This window comes from Falco cherrug, chromosome 15 (genome assembly GCF_023634085.1).
Source record: "Falco cherrug isolate bFalChe1 chromosome 15, bFalChe1.pri, whole genome shotgun sequence".
NCBI classification, from domain to species: Eukaryota; Metazoa; Chordata; class Aves; order Falconiformes; family Falconidae; genus Falco; species Falco cherrug.
This window is the reverse complement of record NC_073711.1, coordinates 1401101-1422219: the sequence shown is the minus strand read 5'-3', so window position 1 is coordinate 1422219 and position 21119 is coordinate 1401101. Positions and strand designations below refer to the sequence as shown.

The following is a 21119-nucleotide window of genomic DNA, read 5'->3' as shown; positions in this document are numbered from 1 at the left end:
GTGATGTTATGTCCTCCACTCCCCACTGGGTTTTCCTGCCTACAAGGAGGGGCTCAGTTGTGGGACCGTGGTTTTGGGGTGATGGTGGGGATTTGGATGCTGCCTACATGGAAGCAAGGGTGGTCTCACTCTGCCTGGTCAGCAGGAATCTGGATCCTCATTAACTCCTTTTTTTTTTCCAGTTCCTCCTTGGGTTTTCCTGCCTGAATAGACAGAGTCACATCCACATCTCGGCTCTGCTTTTTCCCCCTTTGCTGTGTAGAGAAACAACAGCTCCTGGGCCTCTTGTATCAAGAAAACAGGGAAAAATCCTGTTACCTTAAGCAGGAACCGTACTTTCTACGGACCCCTATCCAAACAACCTGGCTTGGGAAGAGCGTGCCACTGAGTATCAGGAGTTAAGTAAGACGGAGACATGAGGAAAATATACACTAAAATGAGAAGTGGGGATTTGAACTCTGAGCAGCCTGTGGTTTTGCCCTCTGGCTAAGCAATGACTTGTGGCTGGTTTTAGCCGTTAGGACACAGAGAAACCACAACTCCTACCTTAATCTTAGGCTGAGTGTTCATTCTGGCTTAAGGGCCACCAGACTGCAAAAGGCCACAGAGGTCATTATAGCCTTTAACATCAGCTAATTTGCACAAAGCAAATCGGGCAGCAGAGAGTCATCAGGGGCAAGGGAACTCACAGACCCAGCAAGTATCACAGGCAAAATGGCCTCATCCCACCAGGATGCCAATGTGACAGTCAGCTTCTGGCTGGTACTGCTCTCAGGTACCAGCCTGTACCAGAGATCGCAGCTGTACTACAGGCATTACCCATTTCTATGGCTTTGTAAAGTCCCTTTTTCAGTGTTCCCCCCACCAGGTATTCCTGCAAACATAATAAGCCCTGCAGTTCTGCATGCGGGAAACCTCTTGGCCAGCCCAAGGATTGCTGCCACTTGTAAAGGGAATTTTCTCCCTCTTACAAGCACCATGTCACAAAAATCTCTAATTAATAATGGACAGGAGCTTCTCCAGGGGGCATGGGCTGTGTTTATATCTCATCCTTTACATGAAGGATGAGCCTTCATCCTAGTTTCAGCTGGAATAGAATTAATGTTCTCAGGAGCTGGTACAGTGGATTTAGCATGAGAAAATGTTGATAACACACGGATGGTTTCGGTTGTTGCTGGGTAATGTTTATACAAAGTCAAGGACTTTTCAGTTTCGCAGACCTTGCCAGCAAGGGGGCTGGGGGCGGGGGGCAGCACTGGAAATGGAAAGGGGGGACACAGCCAGGACAGCTGGGCTATTCCATGCCACTGAACATCATGCTGAGTATGTATAAGCTGGGGGAAGAAGGAAGGGGGCATGTTCAGCGTTAGGGTGTTTGTCTTCCCAAGCCCCTGGTCCACATGATGGGGCCCTGCTCTCCTGGGGGTGGCTGAGCACCTGCCCATGGGAAGCGGTGAATGAATTCCTTGTTCTGCTTTGCTGAATGCATGGCTTTTTCTTTACCTGTTAAAATGCCTTTACTTCAGCCCACAAGTTTCCTCACTTTTACTCTTCCAGTCCCTCTTTTCTCTCCCCCATCCCTCTGGGCAGGGGGGAGCAGCTGCCTGGTGCTTAGTCACCAGCCAGAGCTAAAACCAGGACAACCTTACATCCTGCTTCCCTGTTGCCCTAGTAGCAATGAATATGAATTATATATTGAATTTGTGTTTGCTTAGCCCTTGTCAGCAGTGTCTCTGGCTTTTCTGTAATACCATTAAGGTTCAAAAAAAAAAAAAAAGTGGCTGATTTAATCTAGCAGGCTAAACTAGCCATGCTGAGGGTGCATGGCTGTGCAGGACCATGGCCAGGTGGCTTTTGAATGCTGATAAGGCTGGAGACTCCAGAACCTCTGTGGGCAACCACTTGGTCACCCTCACAGTAAGACATTTTTTTTCCTCTTTGGATTAAATTCCCTTTTTAATGTGTGCTTGTCGCCTCTTGGCCTGGACCACTGGAAAGTCTGGTCTGTCTTTGTTACAACCCCTTTTAGACATTTATCCCACTTGATGAGACCCTCGGGAGCCTCCAGGCTGAACGGTCCCAGCTCTCCCAGCCTCTCCCTGGATGACAGATGCTTAGTTACCCGCATCATCTTTGTGGCCCTTTGCTGGTCTCTCTCCAGTAAGCACATATCCTTCCTGTACTGGGGAGCCCAGAACTGGACACAGCACTCCAGACGGGGACCCACCAGTGCTCAGTGGTGAAGGGTCATCCTCCTCGACCTGCAATGTTCCTCCTAATTCAGCCCAGGACACCACGGGCCACCTTCGCTGCATGGGCACGTTGCTGGCTTGTGGTCAACCATGCAGCCGCTTGATCACTCCCCCCACCCGGAGGGATGGGGAGGAGAATTAGAAAGGAATGTAAAACTCGAAACTGGGAAACCAAAAAGTCCTTGACTTAATATAAACAACTAAAACCATCAGTGCCTTAGCAACATCGTTCTTACATCATAGCCAAAACCCAGCACTGTACTGGCTAAGAAGAAAATTAACTCCATCACAGCTGAAACTAGGACACAAAGAAATTTTTTATGGTGAGCGTGGTGAGACACTGTCACAGGTTGCCCAGAAAGTTGTGAATGTCAGATCCCTGAAAGTGTCCAAGGCCAGGTTAGATGGGGCTTTGAGCAACCTAATGTAGTGAAAGATGTTACTGCCTACGGCAGGGGTGTTGGGCTGGATCGTCTTTGAAGATCTCTTCCAACCCAAACCTGTGATTCTGTGGTGTCCACCGAGACCCCCAGGCTCTGTAGAGCTGCTTCGTAGCCAGCCAGCCCCTACTTGTCCTGGTGCCTGGGGCTGCTCCCTCACAGGGGCAGGACTTCACATGTCCCCTTGTTGCATGAGGCCCCTCTCAGCCCAATTCTGCAGCCTGTTGAAGTCCCTCTGAACGGCAGCATGACCCTTGGGTGGCTCAGCCGCTCCTCCCAGCTCTGTGACATTGGCAAACTGGCTGAGGGTGTGCTCTGTCCTGTCATCCAGGTCATTAATGAAGATGCTCAACAGCACTGACCCCTTACTGACCCCCAGGATGCACCATTAGCAACAGCCCTCCAGACCTGGCCCCTGAGCCAGTTCTCACCCGTCCCACTGCCCATGTAGCTGACTGTACTTGGTCAGGTTGTTTATGAGAATGTTAGGAGAGACAGTGTCAAAAGACCAGCTTGCCAAGTGCAATGGTGGCGAGTAGAAGGAGGCACTTAATGAGGAGCCAGAGATCCCAGGGGATAGGGATGGGCTGGAGACATTTCCTAGAGCTGAAGTGTCTCTTGTGGAGTAGAAAGCTGAAGGTCCAGGTCCCTGCAGGGGTGGATGCACAGGGCAAAGGGAGCATCTCTCTGCATGGTGGTCCCATTGCTTAGGAAGCAGATGAGCTGCAGGCATGGGGCAGCCAGGGGCTGAGCAGAAGCCAGGTCACCGCTGCTCCCGGGGCTTTCCACAAGCAGGTGGATTTCTGCCGGAGGTGGCTGGGGTGGAGGTGGCTAGGATGATGGAGGGGTAGGGATGGAGGGCACAGGGATGATGGCGGGGCAGGGATGGAGGGCACTGGGATGGAGGTAGCAAGGATGGAGGGCGCCGGAGCGATGGAGGGGCAAGGATGGAGGCGGCTTCGGCTGCCGGTGGCCCTCGAGGCTCTCGGGCAGCTGCCGGGGGGAGCAGCGGGGTACCCGCGCCGGACGCGTGCTCAGAGCGCGGGCCGGGATGCCGGGCGGGCGGGCAGCCGAGGGGGGGAGCAGCCGGGGGGCGGGCAGCCGGGGAGGGGGGGCAGCCCTGAGCCCGCCCCCGCCCCCGCCCGCTCCCTCTCGGCGAGGCACGGCTCAGCGGCACGGCGGTCCCGGAGCCACGGTGAGAGTCGCGGGGACGGCTGCGGGCTGCGGGCTGTAGCCCTGTGGGATCGGGAATTGGGCATGGAGGGAGGGGAGCGAGGGGGCCGGGAGCGAGGGGGCTGGGGGGTGGGGGCGGGGACAGGAGCGGAGGTGGCGGGGACGGGAGCGAGGGGACAGGGGGCCGGGGACCGGAGCGGGGGGACCGGGGGCCGGAGCGATGGGGCTGGGGGCTGGAGTGATAGGGGCGGCTGGAGCAATGGGGACGGAGGGATGAGGCAGGGGCCGGGGGGGATTCCCGCTCCCCAGCGCTTCCCTCTGGCCGCAGGCGCTCTCCCCCACCAGGAACTGGGATCCCCACCCAGCCCCAGAAATACTAAACAAACACAGGAGCAGGATTCGTTATCAGCTCCCGCAGGCTGTTTGCGCAGCGCCGGGACGGCTCCCCCCGCCGCCCCCTGCCCGATTACCGGCGCCCACCGAGCGCCCTGCCCCGGCTGGCGCGGCCCGGAGCTCCCGCACCCCGCCAGGGCACCCCCGGGACCCCGCCAGGGCACCCCGCCCCCCGCCAGGGCACCCCCGGGACCCCGCCAGGGCACCCCGCATCTCGCCAGGGCACCCCCGGGACCCCGCCAGGGCACCCCCGCACCCAGCCAGGGCACCCCGCACCCCGCCGCTGGGGCGGGCTGGAGCCCCCTCGCACGGGAGCAGCTCACCGTTCGGTGGCCTTTTGTGACTCTGCCGAGCTTAATTTATCTGTCCTACCCACAGGATGGAAAGAGGTTAGACAAGGGCAGGGTGAAGTTACAAGACTGCGAGAAGTAGCAGTCTTGAGTTCTTGAGAGCTTCTTGGTTTATTTAGAGCACGTAAGCATAAAGCTGCTCTTTTCTAGATTTTTGGTTACACTTCCTTCTGGTTTGAGCACAAAGGGATCTGGGGGCTTTTTAGGTTGTCTCTGTTGCTGTCAGCCACGAAGAACCTTCATGACTGTCTTGCCACAGGACTTCAGTTTTTACCGTTTTTCTCCTTGTCACCAACTGTAGCAGTTCCTTTGTTCCTTTTGCTGTGTGTCAGCAGATGTGAAACCGAGAGAGCAGAGCTAGATGTGGGGTTTCATTTGCACATTTGCTAATGTGATATGTAATCTTCCAAAGCTGTGGGATGACTTACAATAGGAAGATTTGCATCTTTTTTATTATTATTATTGTGTTGGGAAATGCACAGCACCCTTCTGCAGGAACTGGCATCGCCTCGCTTGTTCAGGAGACATTCCTCCAGCTAAAGGTGGTGTTTGAGCAGCCCCATCCCATGGGGAGCCAGCCAGCCCCCACCCCTGCTCAGATAAGGCCTGGCCTAACGCCCTCCCCCCCTTCCTTCTGCCAGGGGCTGATACGAGGCTGTGTCACCATCTGTGCTTTCCCAATGCAGCTGCTGGTCCGAGCTGATTGCATTCATCTCCACCCCACGAACAGCTGCCACTTGCCTTGTCAGACCACAGAAGGCTCTTAGCTCGCTTCAGGCATTGGCAGCTGCAACCACCAGAGGAGGAGAAGGCAGCTGCCACTCTGGTGGAGCATTTCTTTGGCCCCTCCATCCCTAAAGGGTCCTCTCACCCGCCTCCGGCAGCTGGCAGGGCTTCCTGCGTTGCTTGCAGGAAGCTGGTTAATGTCTCAGCAGCTCTCACCGCCTGCAAGGAAACTGTAGTGCTGGGGAGCTTCCCTTTCCCAAACACAGACAGTTTTTTGCTTGTCTGTGTGGTGCGTCAGTCATTGGCATAGCTCCGGCTCATAGAATAAGCCCTTTTGTAGCAGCTAAAGCCAGCTGCTGCACCTCCCATTCCTGTAAAAGGCTGGATTGAGAGGCTGCAGCACCGCAGATGTGTTTCCCAAAAGTCATATGCCTTCCTTGTAAGGAAGATCCACAGACATTCCTTAAAAAGACCTCTTTGTAAAGCCCTAGCAGGCTGGAGTAAAACCCCTCCTCTGCTTCTAATTAGACCTGTTGGTTAATGAGAGAATAAAATACCATTTATAAGGAAATCCTACAACAGAAACAATAGGATTTTTCTGGTCTCCATATACCTGCTAACCTGGGAAGAGCACAATAACTTAATGTAAGACACGAAGGTCTTCAAATAACCAGCTTTCCACACATTGACATGGCTTTTCAGCCTGCAGCAGCTGCTCTGTCCCAGATAATGCAGGTTTTTAGGTGTACAGAAGCCAAATCAGCCTTAACTGGGGAAAGTTTCCCCAGAACTTTATTTCCTGAATTCCTTTTAGCAAGGCAGAATCCAGGGACGTGCAGTTGGCTCCTCCAGTGGGGGGGGCGTCCTAGGCTGGAGGTCTCTGCCACAGGGGTGAACACAACACACCTTGGCTGTGCTTGCTTCCCTGGGGTTTTGGGTTGGTTTTGTTTCTCTTCTGCCTCTTGGGGTCGGGGGGCTGGGCCGGGGGGCTGCTTGGCCGGGTCCGGGAGGGCATGCCAGGCACACTGTGCATGTGGGCAGCTCCATGGTGGAATTGGCTTCCCTTTTAGATGCAGCTCTGCTGTTTGCTGGGTTCCCCAGAGGAAAGCTGGATGCTGCCAGGAGGTAACATCTCTCCGAAGGGAGCTCAGCCTTCTCCCCTGCAATTCCTCACTTCACAAGTTAGTTCCTTAGCTACCACCAGCCTCAGGCTGTCTCTAAAATAAACCATAATAGACCGTCTTGACCTGTTCTGCTCCTGGCTCATACTCTAATCACAGGACAGTGAAAACCCTTTGCAAAAAAATTGTCCTACTGCCCTCACCCTTGCTCCAGAGCCTTGAAAAACCCGACAGCAAATGCAGACCCTGTTGTCCAAACATTCAGGCTTTCAGCCTGGCTCTGCAAACCAGCTCTGAGCACTGCTCCCTTTCAAATAACGCCCCACCGCCCAGCGCGTTGGAGGCAGGCAGGTTGTTCTAAAAAAAGTTGCAGAAGACCCAGAGAACAGCAGCCAAAATAATAAGGAGCTTGCAAGGAAAGCCTGAAAAGTCTGGGAGTTTTCAGGCTGGAGAGGAGGGGGTGGGAAAGAGGATGGGATGGAGGTTTTTGAAGTTGTGAAGGTGATGCATAAGGCAGATGCGGAGCCCACATTCGCTCCATGCCAAGAGTCAGGGCTGCTTGAGGAAGCAATAGAGTGGGTTAAACCAGAGAAAAGAAAATACTTCTGCAGGTGTCGGTGTGTGATCATGGGACTCCTGCTACCTTGGGAGGCTGTGGAGGTGGTTGCTAAATGTAAATGGGCAATTGCATGGCCAGCAGATGCAGAAATAAATACCAAAAGGAGGAGGCAGGGCTGTACCTGCTAGCGTCATAAAGCTGCAGCACAGAAGGGCTGCAGAAAGCGGCCAGGCACTCTGGTCCCCCCCAGTAACTGCTGTGCCTGTGCTGGTCTTGATGCTGTTGGATGTTGGTGATCTTTGTGTCTAGGAGATCTTTCTTTCTGTGATTGCTGTGCTGAATTGGTGCTGAACACAGACATGATCGTGATGGTTTCCCTGAGCTGCGCTCTTACAGGCGGCACACGCTCGGGCGGCTGTACAGCAACCCCCTGCTTCAGCCTGTGCCAGCTGTGGAGACACCACTGGAGACATGGAGAAGGTTGGGGGCTCCCCCATCACTGCGCTGATTCCCCTTCACCTTTCAGAGTCCCTGCATGGCAGATGCTGACGCTGCTTTTCACCGGCCCATCCACCATGCCCAGAGCAGCCATCCCAAGAGCATGTCACTGCAGAAGGAGCTCATCCCTCATGCTGGTTTGAAAGCCTGCAGGGTTTTACCATGTTAACCTGGCTGCAGACGGCTGTCATAGGCTGTGAGTATGAAAAGGGACTTGTGCGGGGCTTGCAACAGCTATGAGCATATGTTTGCAGAGTTTCTGTGCTCTCCTTGCTCCCCTGCTCCAGGTTGCAGCAGTGTTGGTCAAGGTACGTGCTCTGGGGAGCCATCCTGGCAGGTGCCACCTTCCTCCCAGTGCTGCGGCATCACTGTACCTGGGTACCACCACTGCCTCTTCCAAGCAGCTCTCTTCCACTGCATGCCTAAGGATTTCTTCCCTGTGGGCCTCTTCTCTGCTCTCTGACCATGGTGTACGCTCCGGTACCCTTCCTCTTTCCTTAGATGAGCTTTCCCTTTGGTACCTGTTACTGTAGCTTCAGCAACCAGCACAACCTTTTACACATGCTAAAAGTGGCTCCAGGATGATGGTTCTGGCAGATTGGGGGCTGGAGGTATGTGTGACTTTCTGCTTGCTAAAATCTTTCACATCAGCAGTGCAACGGTAGGATTCTTGTGGGATTGTACTGCCAAAGGTACCTTTCAGGGTGGCATTTAGAGACACACACACTCCCCCACACCCGTTAGCTTCATTCTCCCCTGGGGAAACCATAAAAGGGTCTCATGTCAAAGCCTGTTTGGATTCCTTTTCATGCTAAAAACAGCTTATCTACGCAGCAGTTGCACCAGAGAACCGTTGCATTACTCAGAGGTGCCAGGAAACGTGAATATGTGATGTATTTTCCAGATGCATGAGGTTGCTGGGCACCTGGCTGAGTGGGAGCATTGGTTTTGCAGGGCTTAACCTCCCCGTGAGAGGATGGTGAGGCCAAGGCTGAATGTGCCGGTAGGTTTTAACAGCATTCAGCTCTCAGACAGCAGTTAAACAGCAGCCAGGACCATGTAGTCCCAACAAAGTACATTTCAGAGCTTGTTTGTCAAGCAATGCTCTTCTTTCCAGGTGCTGAGGAAGCAGGTTGAGATCCAGGGCTGAAGCCGCACTGATGATAGTCCCTGTTAGCAATTCCTAATGTGCAGAAAACCCTCAAAATCCAGATTCCCATTTTTGTTCCAAAGGGCAAGGAATTGTCTTAACCAGCTGAGAAGCATTTATACAACACGCTGATAAAAATGTTAGAGTTTTTATCCTGGCAAAGGAGGAAGAAAGTCCTCTGTTACGTTATGTGGCACAACACAATTCAGGAAGTCAGTCTGTAGCTTGTACCAAAAAAAGAAAAAATAGGATGTACAAGCAGACTAAATTGCTCGTTGGCTTTTGCTTTAAAATTAACCCATCTTGCTCTGGCATCTCTCCTGTTTCCAGACCTGTTGCTGATTTTGCAGGGGCCCTCCGCAGCAGTGGAAATCACAGAAAGAAGAACTGCAACTGAAGGATCCTCCATCATGATGCATGCACCAGATACCAAGAATGTAAACTACACTGAGTGGGAATACATAAGGAACACCACCCCTGAATTCATCCTGCAGTACTATGCACATTTCCAGTCTCCAACCATTTACTCAGCTTACCAAGGCAGAGTGATTTTCTATCCAAAGAATGGTTCCATTCTCCTGCAGAGGTTACAAGAGATGGACAGTGGCATCTATAAAGCAACAGTCGATCTGATGCAAGATAAAGCTAGGACAACGTTCCTTGAAGTTATCAGTAAGTCAAACGTGTTGAGCGGATAGTTTCCTCAGACAAATATTTGCCAGTTGGTGCAGCAAACAGGTTGACAGGATGGCAACCAGAGTAGAGCCATAGGATCATAGAATGTCTCGGGTTGGAAGGGATCCATAAGGCTCATTGAGTCCAGCTCCCTGCTCCTCACAGGACCACCTAACACTAAACCATATGACTAAGAGGGTTGTCCAGATGCTTCTTCAACTCTGATGGGCTTGGTGCCATGACCACTTCCCTGGGAAGCCTGGTCCAGGGACTGACAACCTTCGCAGGGAGGAACCTTTCCCTAATGTCCAATCTGAACTTCCCCTGACACAGCTTCATTCCGTTTCCTCATGTCCTGTCACTGGTCACCAGAGAGAGGAGATCAGGACCTCCCCTCTGCTGCCCTCCTTGAGGAGGCTGTAGACTGTGATGAGGTCACCCCTCAGCCTTCTCTTCTCCAGGTAGAACAAAACCTCAGCTGCTCCCAAGTCTCACCCTTGAGGTCTTTCACCATCTTGGTCACCCTCCTCTAGGCACCCTCTAATAGTTTCATGTCCTTCTTGTACTGAGGCACCCAAAACTGCACACAGAACTCGAGGCGGGGCCGCACCAGTGTGGTAGAGTGGGACAGTGTCTCTCGCCCAGCTAATGATGCTGTGCTTGATGCACCCCAGGGCACGGCTGGCCCTTTGGGCTGCTGGGGCACACTGTTGACTATTCAACTTGCCATCAACCCAGACCCCCAGATCTCTTTCCGCAGGTCTGCTCTCCAGCCTCTCGCCCCCCAGTTTGTACGCAGAACCAAGATTACCCCATCCCAGGTGGAGAATCTGGCACTTGGTCTTGTTGAATGTCATATGCTCGGTGACTGTCCAGCTCTGTAGTCTATCCAGATCTCTCTGCAAGGCGTCTGTACCCTCAAGGGAGTCCACAGCTCCTCCTAGTTCAGCAAATTTACTTAATGTACATTCAACTCCTGCATCCAGATCACTTAAAAAAACATTAAAGAACAGATGCCCTAAAACTGAGCCCTGGGGAACCCCACTGGTGACTGGTCACCAGCCTGATGTCACCCCATTTACTGTAACTCTTTGAGCCCGACCTGTCACTGGTCGCTCCCACAGTGTGCGCTGGGCTCATCTGGCCGTGTGCTGCAACACCCGTCGCGGGACGCTGTGAGAGACGGTATCAAAAGTTTTGCTAAAATCCCAAACCCCCACGTTTACTGGCTTCCCGTGGTCAGCTAGATGGGTGACCTTGTCATAAAAGGAAATAAAGTTACTTAAGCAGGACTTGCCCCCGTGAACCCATGCTGCCAGTGAGCGACGACTGCATTGTCTCGCAAGTGTTTTTTGGATAACTCCCAGAATAACCTTCTCCATAATTTTACCAGGCACTGAAGTGAGACTGACAGGCCTGTAGTTACCATGGTCTGTCTTCTTGGTCTTCTTGAAAACTGGGACATTTGCCAGCTTCCATTTGTCTGGGAGCTCTTCAGATTCCCAAGACCATTGAAAAATAATAGAGAGAGGTTCCTGCGATAACATCAGCCAGCTCTTTAGGTACCCTGGGATGGATCCCATCGGACTTACGTGCATCCAGCTGGAGCAGCAAGTCTCGAACTAGAGGAGGATTTCTGGTTTCATCACTGCCTTGAAAGACGCAGACTGGAGACCCTACAAGGGCTGCTGGGAAATGCCAGAGGGTTTTTTCCAACTGTGTCTGGCTGTGGATTGAGCTCCTGGTTGGGATATGAGGCTGCATGGTGCCTTCATCCTGGAGTGACAGAAATGGGGGGCACCTTCTGCCTTAAATTTATGTAGTTGTTGTGTCATAAACAGCCGCTCCTGGGAAGCATATGGCATAAAATTCCCTCAAGAGAAGGGATTTCTGATCACATCTGATGAGCAGAACAAATGCCATGGTAATGATTTGAGGACCTACCTCAGGAGCTGCAGGTTGTCCCTTGAGACTGGGGCCAGAAGCTCCTTGGCAGCAGGCCCAGAATAAGCTGCTGCCTCACCAATAGCCCTACTCGTCCCTTCAGGATCAGATCCTGAGACCAGCTGGGTTTATGAAGGCTTTTCACTGGAAGGTGGGTCCGCCAGGCAGATCTCCTGTGGCTGATCTCCCATGGCTCCCTGCAGAAGCTCCCCCAGAACAGCTCCAGGCCCTGCAGACTCTGTTCCTTCACACCAGCACTGCCTTACTCTGTCTGTGAATTTCTCTGAAAAAATAAACAGAAATGAGAGCTCACCCTGTTTTGAAGTGCCCTTTCCTAGAGCTCAGCATCACTACATGAGCATACTGCATGTAGTGTAGGGATGGACTTCAGCCAGGGCTGAAGGACCTCAGGAGCATGTGGTTGCTACCAAGTGGAAACCCAGATACAGTTAAGAGCAGCCCCGACCGGTGCAGGTACCTAGGCGTGAGCTGAGGGACAGGGTCAGCCCTCCTTTGGCACATGGCAGGAGCCTCCAGCATGCAAGGCTTGCTTCTCCATGCTTTGGTCCATGTGGACTTGGACCAGTTTAAAGACAGGGAGCAGCAGAGTCTCACGTTGCTGCTCTTTGGGTGAACTTCATGACTTCTCTGACCCCCTCCCATACTCCCATGCCACTGGTGTGTGGGAAAAGCCCCCTCCTCTTGGGACACCCCGTGGCAGACAGCATCTGGAAAGTCCCTGTCATCGCTTCCCAGCATGATCCCAACTCGCAGTTCTTTTGGGTCGGTGCACCCGGTGCTGTGCCTGATCTCCAAGGGCTGGTAGTGTCCATCCCAAGGGTTGCATGGTGGCATGGATGGGGACATCTGCTTCCTGCTTTGAACTTGGTGGATGATGCCCTGCTCACTGCAGTATCTTCTCTCCCTCCAAAATAACCTAGGGGGTAAATCAGAAGGGAAGGACCTGCTCGCTCCCCAAGGGGCTCGGTATTCTTGCATGTCACCCAGTTTTCAGGTCCAAAGCAGGGAGCACTCACGCTCCTGGGAGTGCTGCCATGCTGCTCTCTACTTTTCAGAGCCTGTGCCCCAGCCTGAGCTCCAGTTCAGTTCAAACCTGGCAGGTTCGCCCATCAAGCTGATCTGCGTGGTGCCAGAGGGAACAGTGGCTTCCATCTCCTGGAAGAAGGACGGACGTCCCCTTCCCCCTGAAAAGTGCTATCTGCTCCCTGGGGACACCACCACACTGCAAATATGGAGCGGGGAGAAGTCAGACTGCGGCTCCTACTCCTGCAACATCAGCAATGTGATAAGCTGGAAGGAGGCAGCCCTGAACCTGACGGTCACAGGTTAGCCTTGTGGGTCCAGCGGTTGGTCGTGTTGTCACAGGTCCGCCCCACAGCTGTCTCTCACGGGCTTTTCTGAGCAAGTAAGACACAGGACTCATCCGTCAGGTTTTCCAGCACTTTGCAGTTTTCTGGGATCCCCGCTCTGTGTGCCGGGGTTGTCCCCAGCATGGGGTTTCCCTCGTGCTCTGCCTTGCAGGTCTCACATCTCCTCTGTACCACGTGCAGAAGCTGGCCGTCATCACGCTGATGTTCACCACTGTCTCCACCATCGGCTTCATTATAGTGGTCTGTCAGCCGAAGGAACACAGGTTCGGTGAGTGCCAGGACTACACCCCAGCCCCCTAAAATAAACCCTTGTCTCCCCACCGTGGACAGGGCAGACAGCAGAAAGTCTCAGTCAAGCTCCTTCTCCCCTGTCATCCTAATTCACTTTGGTGGTGGGAGGAAACATGCTCAGCTCGTGCATTTCTTCTTATGCCTCTGTAGCTTGCACAGAAGATAAAGCTCCCTAGAAGCCGGTAATCCCAAATGGCTTTGTGAGAGATGGAGCCAAAAATATCAGTACCAAGCGCACGAGCCATTCCTCTCCCATTCCTTCAGGCATCCCTGGGAAGAAATAAAAAGTGCAGGATGGACAGTTAGTGGTGGGCTTGGCAGTGCTGAGTTAGCGGTTGGACTTGATGATCTTAAAGGTCTTTTCCAACCTAAATAATTCTGTGATTCTGTGAGACGCAGGCTGCATGGGAAGAGCCTCCCTGCCTGGAGTTGGCCAAAGATCGTGTCTCATGGGTTTTGGTGACCCAGCACACTGGTGTTTGGGTCGACATTGGACCCGTACCCAAGGACCATACAGATTAACACGGGTGCTTCAGTAGCAACACATGTATTGAAAACAATCCTAAAGACTAGCTGACAGCTAGTCCTTCTGCACAGTCTTTGTAATCTGCTAGTGCATCCTTCTACCCCCCAGGAACAATCTCCAGAATCATGGAGACCATCTGGAGAGCAGAGGTGAAGCCCTAAAGCTGGCAGGGAAGCTCTCCCATGTACGTTTGTCTCTCAGCATGAAAACCAGGAACAGGTGTAGGCAGTGGCGTTAGGTCTTGCTCTTGGGGGTGATCTCCCCTGAGGAGCCTGGTGCTGGTGGGGAGAGCTTGTGCCTTGTGGGCTTCCCCCTATGAAATGGGTCTCCGGAGGAAATCCAGCACTTGTCAGGTCATTATAGGAGGCAAAATCTTGAGCAGAAGCGTCTCACGAGGTGGAACTGGCATCTGGTTCAGGGTGGAACAACCCCAGATCTGGCTGCTTTCTTCTGGTTCCTCTTGCAGTCAAAGCAAGGCCTTGATAGCTCACCAGGTTTTCTTTTCAGGGTTTCTAAACCTCAGGGATTCAATTATTTACAAAGAAAGCCTGTGCTTGTTTTTACCTTCCCTTTGCAGGCTGCACCCATCCTGTTTATGTGGTACTGAGTACACTTGCCTTTTTTTCTCAGGAAATGAGGCACAGAAACATGTAATTCTGTCCATCCATGGACTGCTGTGTATCTCCTCTCTCCTCCTGCTTGCCATCTCCATCATCTGGATGCAGGAAGAAGGTAGGATTCATTTAACCTGATTTGTTCATGATTGCTTCAGTGTCTCATCTTTCTTCTTTCCCCGGATCTTTACAGTAGCATCTTCGATGCAGCAGTATTTGATTTGGATAAACTGACATTAGATTTCACTGCTCTGAGCCTGCAGGATCCTCTTTCTCTGCTCCTTTGAAACCGAAGGGCTACATTTGTCCCTTTGTACTCTTCAGGTACCACTACCCCTTCTCCAGGACTTCTCAAAAATTAAAAAGCAGTTCAGAAACCACTTCCACCAGACATTAACAGACCACGGGCGATGAACACAAAGTCTGGCTGTTCTAAAACTGCTCTGTAGCCAGTGTTTCCCCGCCCTGGGCTGAGGCTATGTATTTGTCATGCCATGGGCACTTATTTGCTACACGCTGAGCTGCAAGCAGACGTTAAGGCAAAGAAGCCCAGAGAAGCTCCCCTGAAACATTCAGGTCTTTTCCTCATTCCCTGTTGAAAGAAGGGTGTTGCCTGTGTGTACATTTATAATAAATATTGCTTGCTAACAGCTTCCAGGATAAAACGTGTCCTCAGCTGTAGGATAGGGTCCCCTGGCCAGCGGCGCTGAGCCAGTCCTGCAGCCTGCGCCAGCGCCTCGCCACGCTCACAGGGAAGAATTTCTGCCTTGTATCTAATGCAAATCGACCCTCTTTCAATTCAAAGCCGTTGCCCCTTGTCCTGTCACTACAGGCCCTTGTAAAAGGCCCCTCTCCAGCTTTCATGTCGAGCCCTTTTGGTACTGGAAGCTGCTCTAAGTCTCCCTGGAGCCTTCTTTTCTCCAGGCTGAACAAGAAGTCCTGCTCCTGCTGCTCAGCCCCATTGCACAGGGTGACGGATGCTGCCCTCCCAGATGCAGCAGTTGGGTGCAGTGTTGCCACAAGCCAACGTCCTTTGCCTTGTCCTTGCTGCGTCCACCAGTTTCCATCTCGCTTTCTGGTTTACTTCTATTCCTGCAGGGGTTTCTACTGCCTTGATCCTTCTTGGGCTGTTCTTCTTTGCTGCCACAATAGGAACTACCTGGGTGGCAACAGCAGTGGTGTGGAAACCAGCAGCTTTCAACCCCTTCAAAATGTGTAAGTTGCTGTTTATGATCTAAACCTCTGGTGGAAAAGGCCTGCTAAGAGCCCAGGAGCAAACTCCTCAGATTTTCCCTCCCAGGAGGGAGCGGAGGCTCGGCACGCTGCTGCAGCGCATGCCCAGACATTTCCCATTGCTCATCCTCCCACCGAAGCCCGGCTCCCCGGCATGCCAGCCTGCATTCCTCATGCATTTTCCTCTCATCCGTCAGCAGTTTTTCCCTCTCCCAGGGCACCGTGTCATCCGGAACAGTACAGCCCCCACAGCAATCATTGTCAACTTGTTGTTTACCACCTTCTTGCTCCACAATATCCAAAAGCTCCACGGTAAGGGGTGGCTTGCATTTGCACTGCTTGTGCCTTTCCTCGCCTTTCTTCTGGGGAGCAGTGAGGTATCTGGGGGGGCAGAGAGAGTCCTTAGGTGGATTTGCATGGCTGGTCCTGCAAGAAACCTTGTTGTGGTTGATGTAGTTGCGGCAGCTTCAAGCTGAGGTCATAGCTCTTACGTAGCAAAGTGAGGTTCACCTAGGTGGCTCCGTGATTTGAAACACAGGGATCCCCCTTCTCCATCACATAGAAGTCTCTGGACGAGAGTCAAGGTGCCTAAATGTTCAGAGGGGGAAGGTGGCCAGAGGGGCAGCTGCTGACAAGTTCTCCCTTTCTCTTTGGCAGAGCGAGGCTGCTCAGAGGCCGTTGATCTGACAAACAGCTGCATCCTTGCTGCTGTAGCAATCCTCCTAGTGCTGCTGCTCCTCCTCCTGTCATGTAAGTAGCCCTGCAGTTTCTTTTCAGGATCTGTAAGAAGCTCAGCCACTGAGACCCCCCAGGCTCAGCTCTCACACACACCCCTGGCAGCGGGTATGAGTGAAGATGCTTTCAGTTAAATAATAGCCTGACTTGTAAAGAGCAGGACTGTCCAAATCAGCTAAGGACCCAACTCTAGTGTCCGTCCTTTTAGGGAAGCCACAGGAGGCACTGGTCCCTGGTCCTTGCCGGCACCACTGCTTTGTCCATGGATGCTCAAGGAAAGTGAGCTTTGCCTCCAGAATGTCCTGCCGTAGCCTTCCCTAGCAACAGCCATACTCTGGTCAAAAAAAACCCCTCAGCTATGGCAAGATTTCAGAGGAGAAAACTATTTAATAAACAGACAGAAATAGGTTTGGGAACATCTTATGACCCAGGAGAGCAGCTGATCAGTCATCCCAGTGAAGGGAGGCTTGCAGAGTGAGGTCAGGTAGTTCATTTTCCATCCCTCCAGCTCTGGGATGGGAGGGAAGAGGTCAGGGAAGTGATTTCCACACATCTACCATGGTTTTTCCGGTTTCCTCTTTTAAAGTTCCTGGTTTCTGTGGTATTGTGATGTGAATCCCCTCATTGCTGTGACTAGCAATATCTGGCCTCCTCCCCTGGCAGAGACAGGCTCTGCAGTGACCCGCTGTCAAGGGCTGGCTGCCCACTCCAGAGGGCTCAGCCTTCGGGATCACATGTAGCATCTTAGGGAACAGGTAAGAAGAAGGGTCAAGAGCATGCTGAGAAGAGGATGCCCTTGAGGAGGAAGGATCAAAAGGGGACTCATGCCTTCCCAGAGCGCAGAGAGCATTTCCAAGTCTGAAATATAGAAAATACTGCAGCGAGGCCATGCAGGCAAAGAGAGGCAGGTTAGAGCTGCAGGGGCTTGCAGGCAAGGCGGGTGCCATAAGCAGAAGTCCACTCTCCACGCCACCTTCTTGCTTCCCCCTCCCTGAAATGGGGCTCTGCCAGTTTTGGAAAGAGAGGGGCTCTGCCCAGTGGCGGGCTCCCCCCTTCACTGCTCTCTGCAGCCAGCTTTACTTCACCCACCCCATGAAACGCAGGGGGCGGCCTGAATGGCTGGGGTGCTGTTGGAATCCCAGGAATTACTTGGTCTTTCCTTTATTTTCAGATTGCAGGAGTAAGTGGAAAGAGAAGACAATGGAAAGCCAGGAGACCACCCGGAACACACAAGCCATGTCCATCTTGGTAACTCACTGCCATCAGCTCGTTCTCTGCTATTGCAAATCCTTATTATTTAATGATGATTATTTAATTCATAGTGAATATTTATGAATATTTAATTTGTAATAAGAAGAAAGCATCTGCCTGGCCTTCCTGCAGAATGCTATGGGCTCTGCCCTCACCCTGGGGAAAGATGCTGCTGGGTGCTGGTGCTGTAGTGCAGCTTGGTCCCACGCGACCTGTTGGGTCACTGCCCTGTCCTGGGGAGCTTTCTGGGTTTTTGGCTGTGGTGGACAACGCCCTGAGCACTGCGGTTTCGCCTGCCTGTACCAGCACTGCAGGGACATGCTCAACTGCCCAAAGAAGCATCTCAGTGTCCCAGACATGCTGGTTCTCAGGGCTGCTGCACTTTGATTTGGTAAAAACATTCTGTTCTACCATACCTAACCCAAACCAGCTACAAATAAGGCACAGAAGAAAACCACAGGTCCTTTACCCACAACAGCAATGCTAAAGATGCGTGCCTCTTGTATTTGCTTTACTCTTTGCTTCTTCCGCCCCACTCATTCTTGAAGAAACCTCCCTCCCTCCCACGCAGCACCACCAGCGCAGCAGCAGACCTGCCACAGCCCTTCCCCCTCCCCCTCCTTATCGCTGAGATGCCAGAAGGATCTGCGGGCCAGGGGAGCCCCTCACTTTCTTCTCCTGCAGCTGAGCCTTAGGCTTGATGTCAGCACAGGGGCCGATGCTGCACCCCTGCATTTTGGGGGTGCTGGTGCACATGCAGCTGCAGCCTTCCCCTGTCTCTGGCGGGGTCACGGTGCGGGGAGGGGGGATTTACTGCCTCCCTCCAGGCCAGTCTCTTGGGGGTGATTTAGGGGTTGGGATGTTTGAGTGCATGTGCCAGGGTGGGGGCTTGTCTCAGGGCTGGGCCAACCTGCCCCCTACCCAGCAGCGTGGCTTCCTATGGGATGCTTCACAGTGGGGCACCTTTTTTGCCACCAAACGACACGGTCCCTGTATTTTTGGCAGATGATGGAAGATATCCCAGGACGGATGCAGGGAAAGGAGCAAAGTGCTGCCCCTCCGCCAGCTGGGGAGCTGCACTGCCATGCCACAGGCAGCTGAGGAAGAGCCCTGAGGAGCTGGGAAGCTGCTGTCAGCCAAAGCAAGCCCTCCGTAAGCTCTGCACCTACCCCAGCACTAGCGAGTCAAGGCTTTTGGCAAAAATCCTGCCAAAATCCTGCCACCCAGGTCCCCAGGTGATAGGTCCAAGTGGCAAATAATATGCCCCCCCGGCCAGTTCCCCTGCTGTCTATTCATAAAACACAGGCTACAAGAAAATACAAGCCATTGCCCTTGCTCACGTTGGTTGTTACCAAAGCAAGGGCAGCTTTTCCATGAACCAGAAATTGTATCAGACTCCAAGGTGGGGGTTAACCATCCTCACTAATGCTGTCACACCACATGCCTTTTTTGTTAGTACATTAATGAGTCAAAAAAACCCCAACCAAAACCAAAAAGACATGTAAAATATCAGTCGAGGAGAAAAGCTGATGCTCTGGAGCATTTTGAGGAATTTATTCCAGTTGCCTCAACCAGAATATATTGGTGCTGTTAATTAGTATAGACAACTGCAGAAGAGTGGATTAACTCCCAGCTTTAGCCACTAGCCCAGACACTATTTGTTCCGGTACAAAAGACACACGTACCATGCTGCCCAAGCAGTGCCGAGATGTGCTGCTGCCAGAGCTGCCCTGCCTGTGCTTTTGCTTCTGAAGCTTGAACTTGACCTAGGTTTGCTTTCAGCAGAGCTCTGCCCACGCGAGAACCCCGCTGACACCACCGAGCACGGTGCTGCTCTCTGCACCACTTCGTCCTCCTGCCTTTGCAAGGACCTTCTTAAGGTGCAGCGAGTCAGGTTGGTGGTTCTGAGGGGCGGCAGCTCTGTGATCACACCTTCCCCTCTAGCTTGCCTTCCTTCAGTTTTGCAAGGCAGATGTCCCCGCATTGCATCACCCTCCTCAGAAAACTCAGCCCCAGCCCTTGCCCGCCTGTCCTACGCAGACACTTGGCCTTCCTTGCCAGCTCCCCCAGGCACTCCTTTGCCCTCACACTCCCAGCCTTGGAAAGGATGCCTTACCTTTGGGAAGGATGTCCAGGAAAGGCAGCTCCATCAGCATCCCACGTACCTTTGCGGTGGGATTATTCACTCCATTTTAAAGCATCCCTGAGCTAGGTTGGCCTGAGCTGATTTCCTTTCCCTGGGGCCCTTAACTGACCCGCAGTCATGCCATGACCTTCAGCTCTGGAAAAAAACCAACCTGATCCTTGCAGGAAAACTTAGCATTAAGTTCTGCCAAGATCTTTTGTTTTTTGTCTCCCTTGGACAGGATGTCAGCTCTAAAACACGTTCATCCATAAGAAAAAAAAAAAAAAAAGCACGACCAAACCAAAGGAAAAAATAGCCTTATGTTGCTTTTTTCTTCACTTTGTTACAGTCATTTTAGTAAACATATTTCACATAGATGCTTCTTGTGTATCCCTGTTTTCCTTCGTCAAGCAGAAAACGACCCCACCCTATTCCTGGCCCTGCGGAGGGGCTGGTTGTGCCCCGGCCAGTGCTGGCCCAGGTTTCGCTGGCCCGGCGCAAATTCAGGGCTTCACTGCCTTTTTGGCCGCTGCCCTGGGCTCCCTGGCCAGCGCAGGTTTCCATGGCCGGAAAGGGGAATGCTGTCCTGGGAACAAACCAGCTTCTCATTCTTGCATTGGACATGCCTTTTCCTGCCTGCTGAGCTGCGAGGCGGGGACAGGGCTTGAGGTCTCCCCTGGTGCCACCGGCAATTGTCCAAGCCCTGCTTCCCCTGCCCGAGCTCTGGCTGGCTGAGTGCCCCTGGCCCTGCCAAGTGCCCACCGAGCCATGCCGGCAGGGATGCTGTGGATAGCACAGGGCTCATTTCCCACGATCACTTACCCTGTTGGGACATCCCTCGTCCCCAGATAGGCACACCAGGCTGGATTCAGGGTGTCCCTCCTTGCTGGGGGAGGAACAGCCCTCTCCCTGGCTGGATGTGGGGTGCAGGGGACCACTTCAAGCAGGATGGGTGCTCCTCCAGTGTGGCTCGGCCAGGGATGGAAAGTCCCAGCCCAGGGACACGTGTCCAGTACAGCTTGCCTGTGAGAGTGCAGCTGCAGGCAGCAAACGGAGTAATTTGGGATGTCGGGCATCAAACCTGGGGGGCAGATCTGAGCCTTCCCCATTTTTTGCCCCCGCTGAGTCCAGAGCACCGGAGAGGAGGAGGACAGGGAGAAGGAGTGATGGCAGGGCCAGGCGCGGGGCTGTGATGGCTGGGCAGGCAGATTGCACCTCTGGGGAAGCCGCCAGGGTCTCAGCTTGCTCAGTGGCTGTGCCCCAGAGAAAAGCTGGCAGCAGGGACTGCCGCACCACAGCAAGGAGGAAATCATCCCACCAGCCAGCCAGCACGGGACTGGGAGCCTGCATGTTGCTGCATCCCTGTGGCGGGGACCAGGATCAGGGACGTGGCAAACTCGGGGAGCTCCAACCATTAGCCAGAACGTAATGAATTTCCTACACCAAGCTACAAATGCTGTGAACCGGCTCTGAGAGCTCCAGGCCCCTGAGGTATGAGGCCAGAGCTGCATCCAGCCTGTCCCAGCTCACTTCAGGTTATCCGATCAAGGGGGAAGGGACAAAGAAAAGCACATGGAGACACAGCCCAGTAGACAGGGGCGAAGGGAGATGGTGCCAAAGACCAAAAATCTCCCATCACTGATTGATGGACCACCAGGAAACGACAGGCAGA

The 21119-nt window shown here is 53.1% G+C and overlaps 1 protein-coding gene across 4 annotated transcripts; it reads left to right on the top strand.

The window, feature by feature from the left end:
- The first annotated feature begins 3751 nt into the window (after positions 1-3751).
- On the top strand, positions 3752-19824 carry LOC106631357 (uncharacterized). Of its 4 annotated transcripts, XM_055727485.1 has the most exons (12): positions 3797-3887; positions 6405-6515; positions 7541-7708; positions 8993-9334; positions 12358-12627; positions 12824-12940; positions 14120-14221; positions 15202-15318; positions 15553-15648; positions 15994-16086; positions 17243-17319; positions 18328-19824. In XM_055727485.1, the coding sequence occupies exons 3-12, from the start codon at positions 7675-7677 to the stop codon at positions 18421-18423; spliced, it is 1344 nt and encodes a 447-aa protein (XP_055583460.1). In that variant the 5' UTR covers positions 3797-3887; positions 6405-6515; positions 7541-7674; the 3' UTR covers positions 18424-19824. The 4 variants fall into 4 exon arrangements, 3 of the variants coding, with proteins under 3 accessions (XP_055583459.1, XP_055583460.1, XP_027665060.2); XM_055727484.1 differs by lacking the exon at positions 6405-6515 and having other exon boundaries at positions 3752-3887; XR_008735244.1 differs by lacking the exon at positions 18328-19824 and having other exon boundaries at positions 3787-3887; positions 6405-6459; positions 15537-15648.
- The last annotated feature ends 1295 nt before the right edge of the window (positions 19825-21119 follow it).

What these genes read in the sequence shown, in the direction of transcription:
- LOC106631357 (XM_055727484.1), top strand. Translation starts at nt 7,675, where the DNA reads ATGTTAACCTGGCTGCAGACGGCTGTCATAGGCT. An exon ending in AACGTTCCTTGAAGTTATCA is followed by an intron (nt 9,335 to 12,357) that starts GTAAGTCAAACG and finishes TCTACTTTTCAG; the next exon opens with AGCCTGTGCCCCAGCCTGAG. An exon ending in TTTCAACCCCTTCAAAATGT is followed by an intron (nt 15,319 to 15,552) that starts GTAAGTTGCTGT and finishes TCCCTCTCCCAG; the next exon opens with GGCACCGTGTCATCCGGAAC.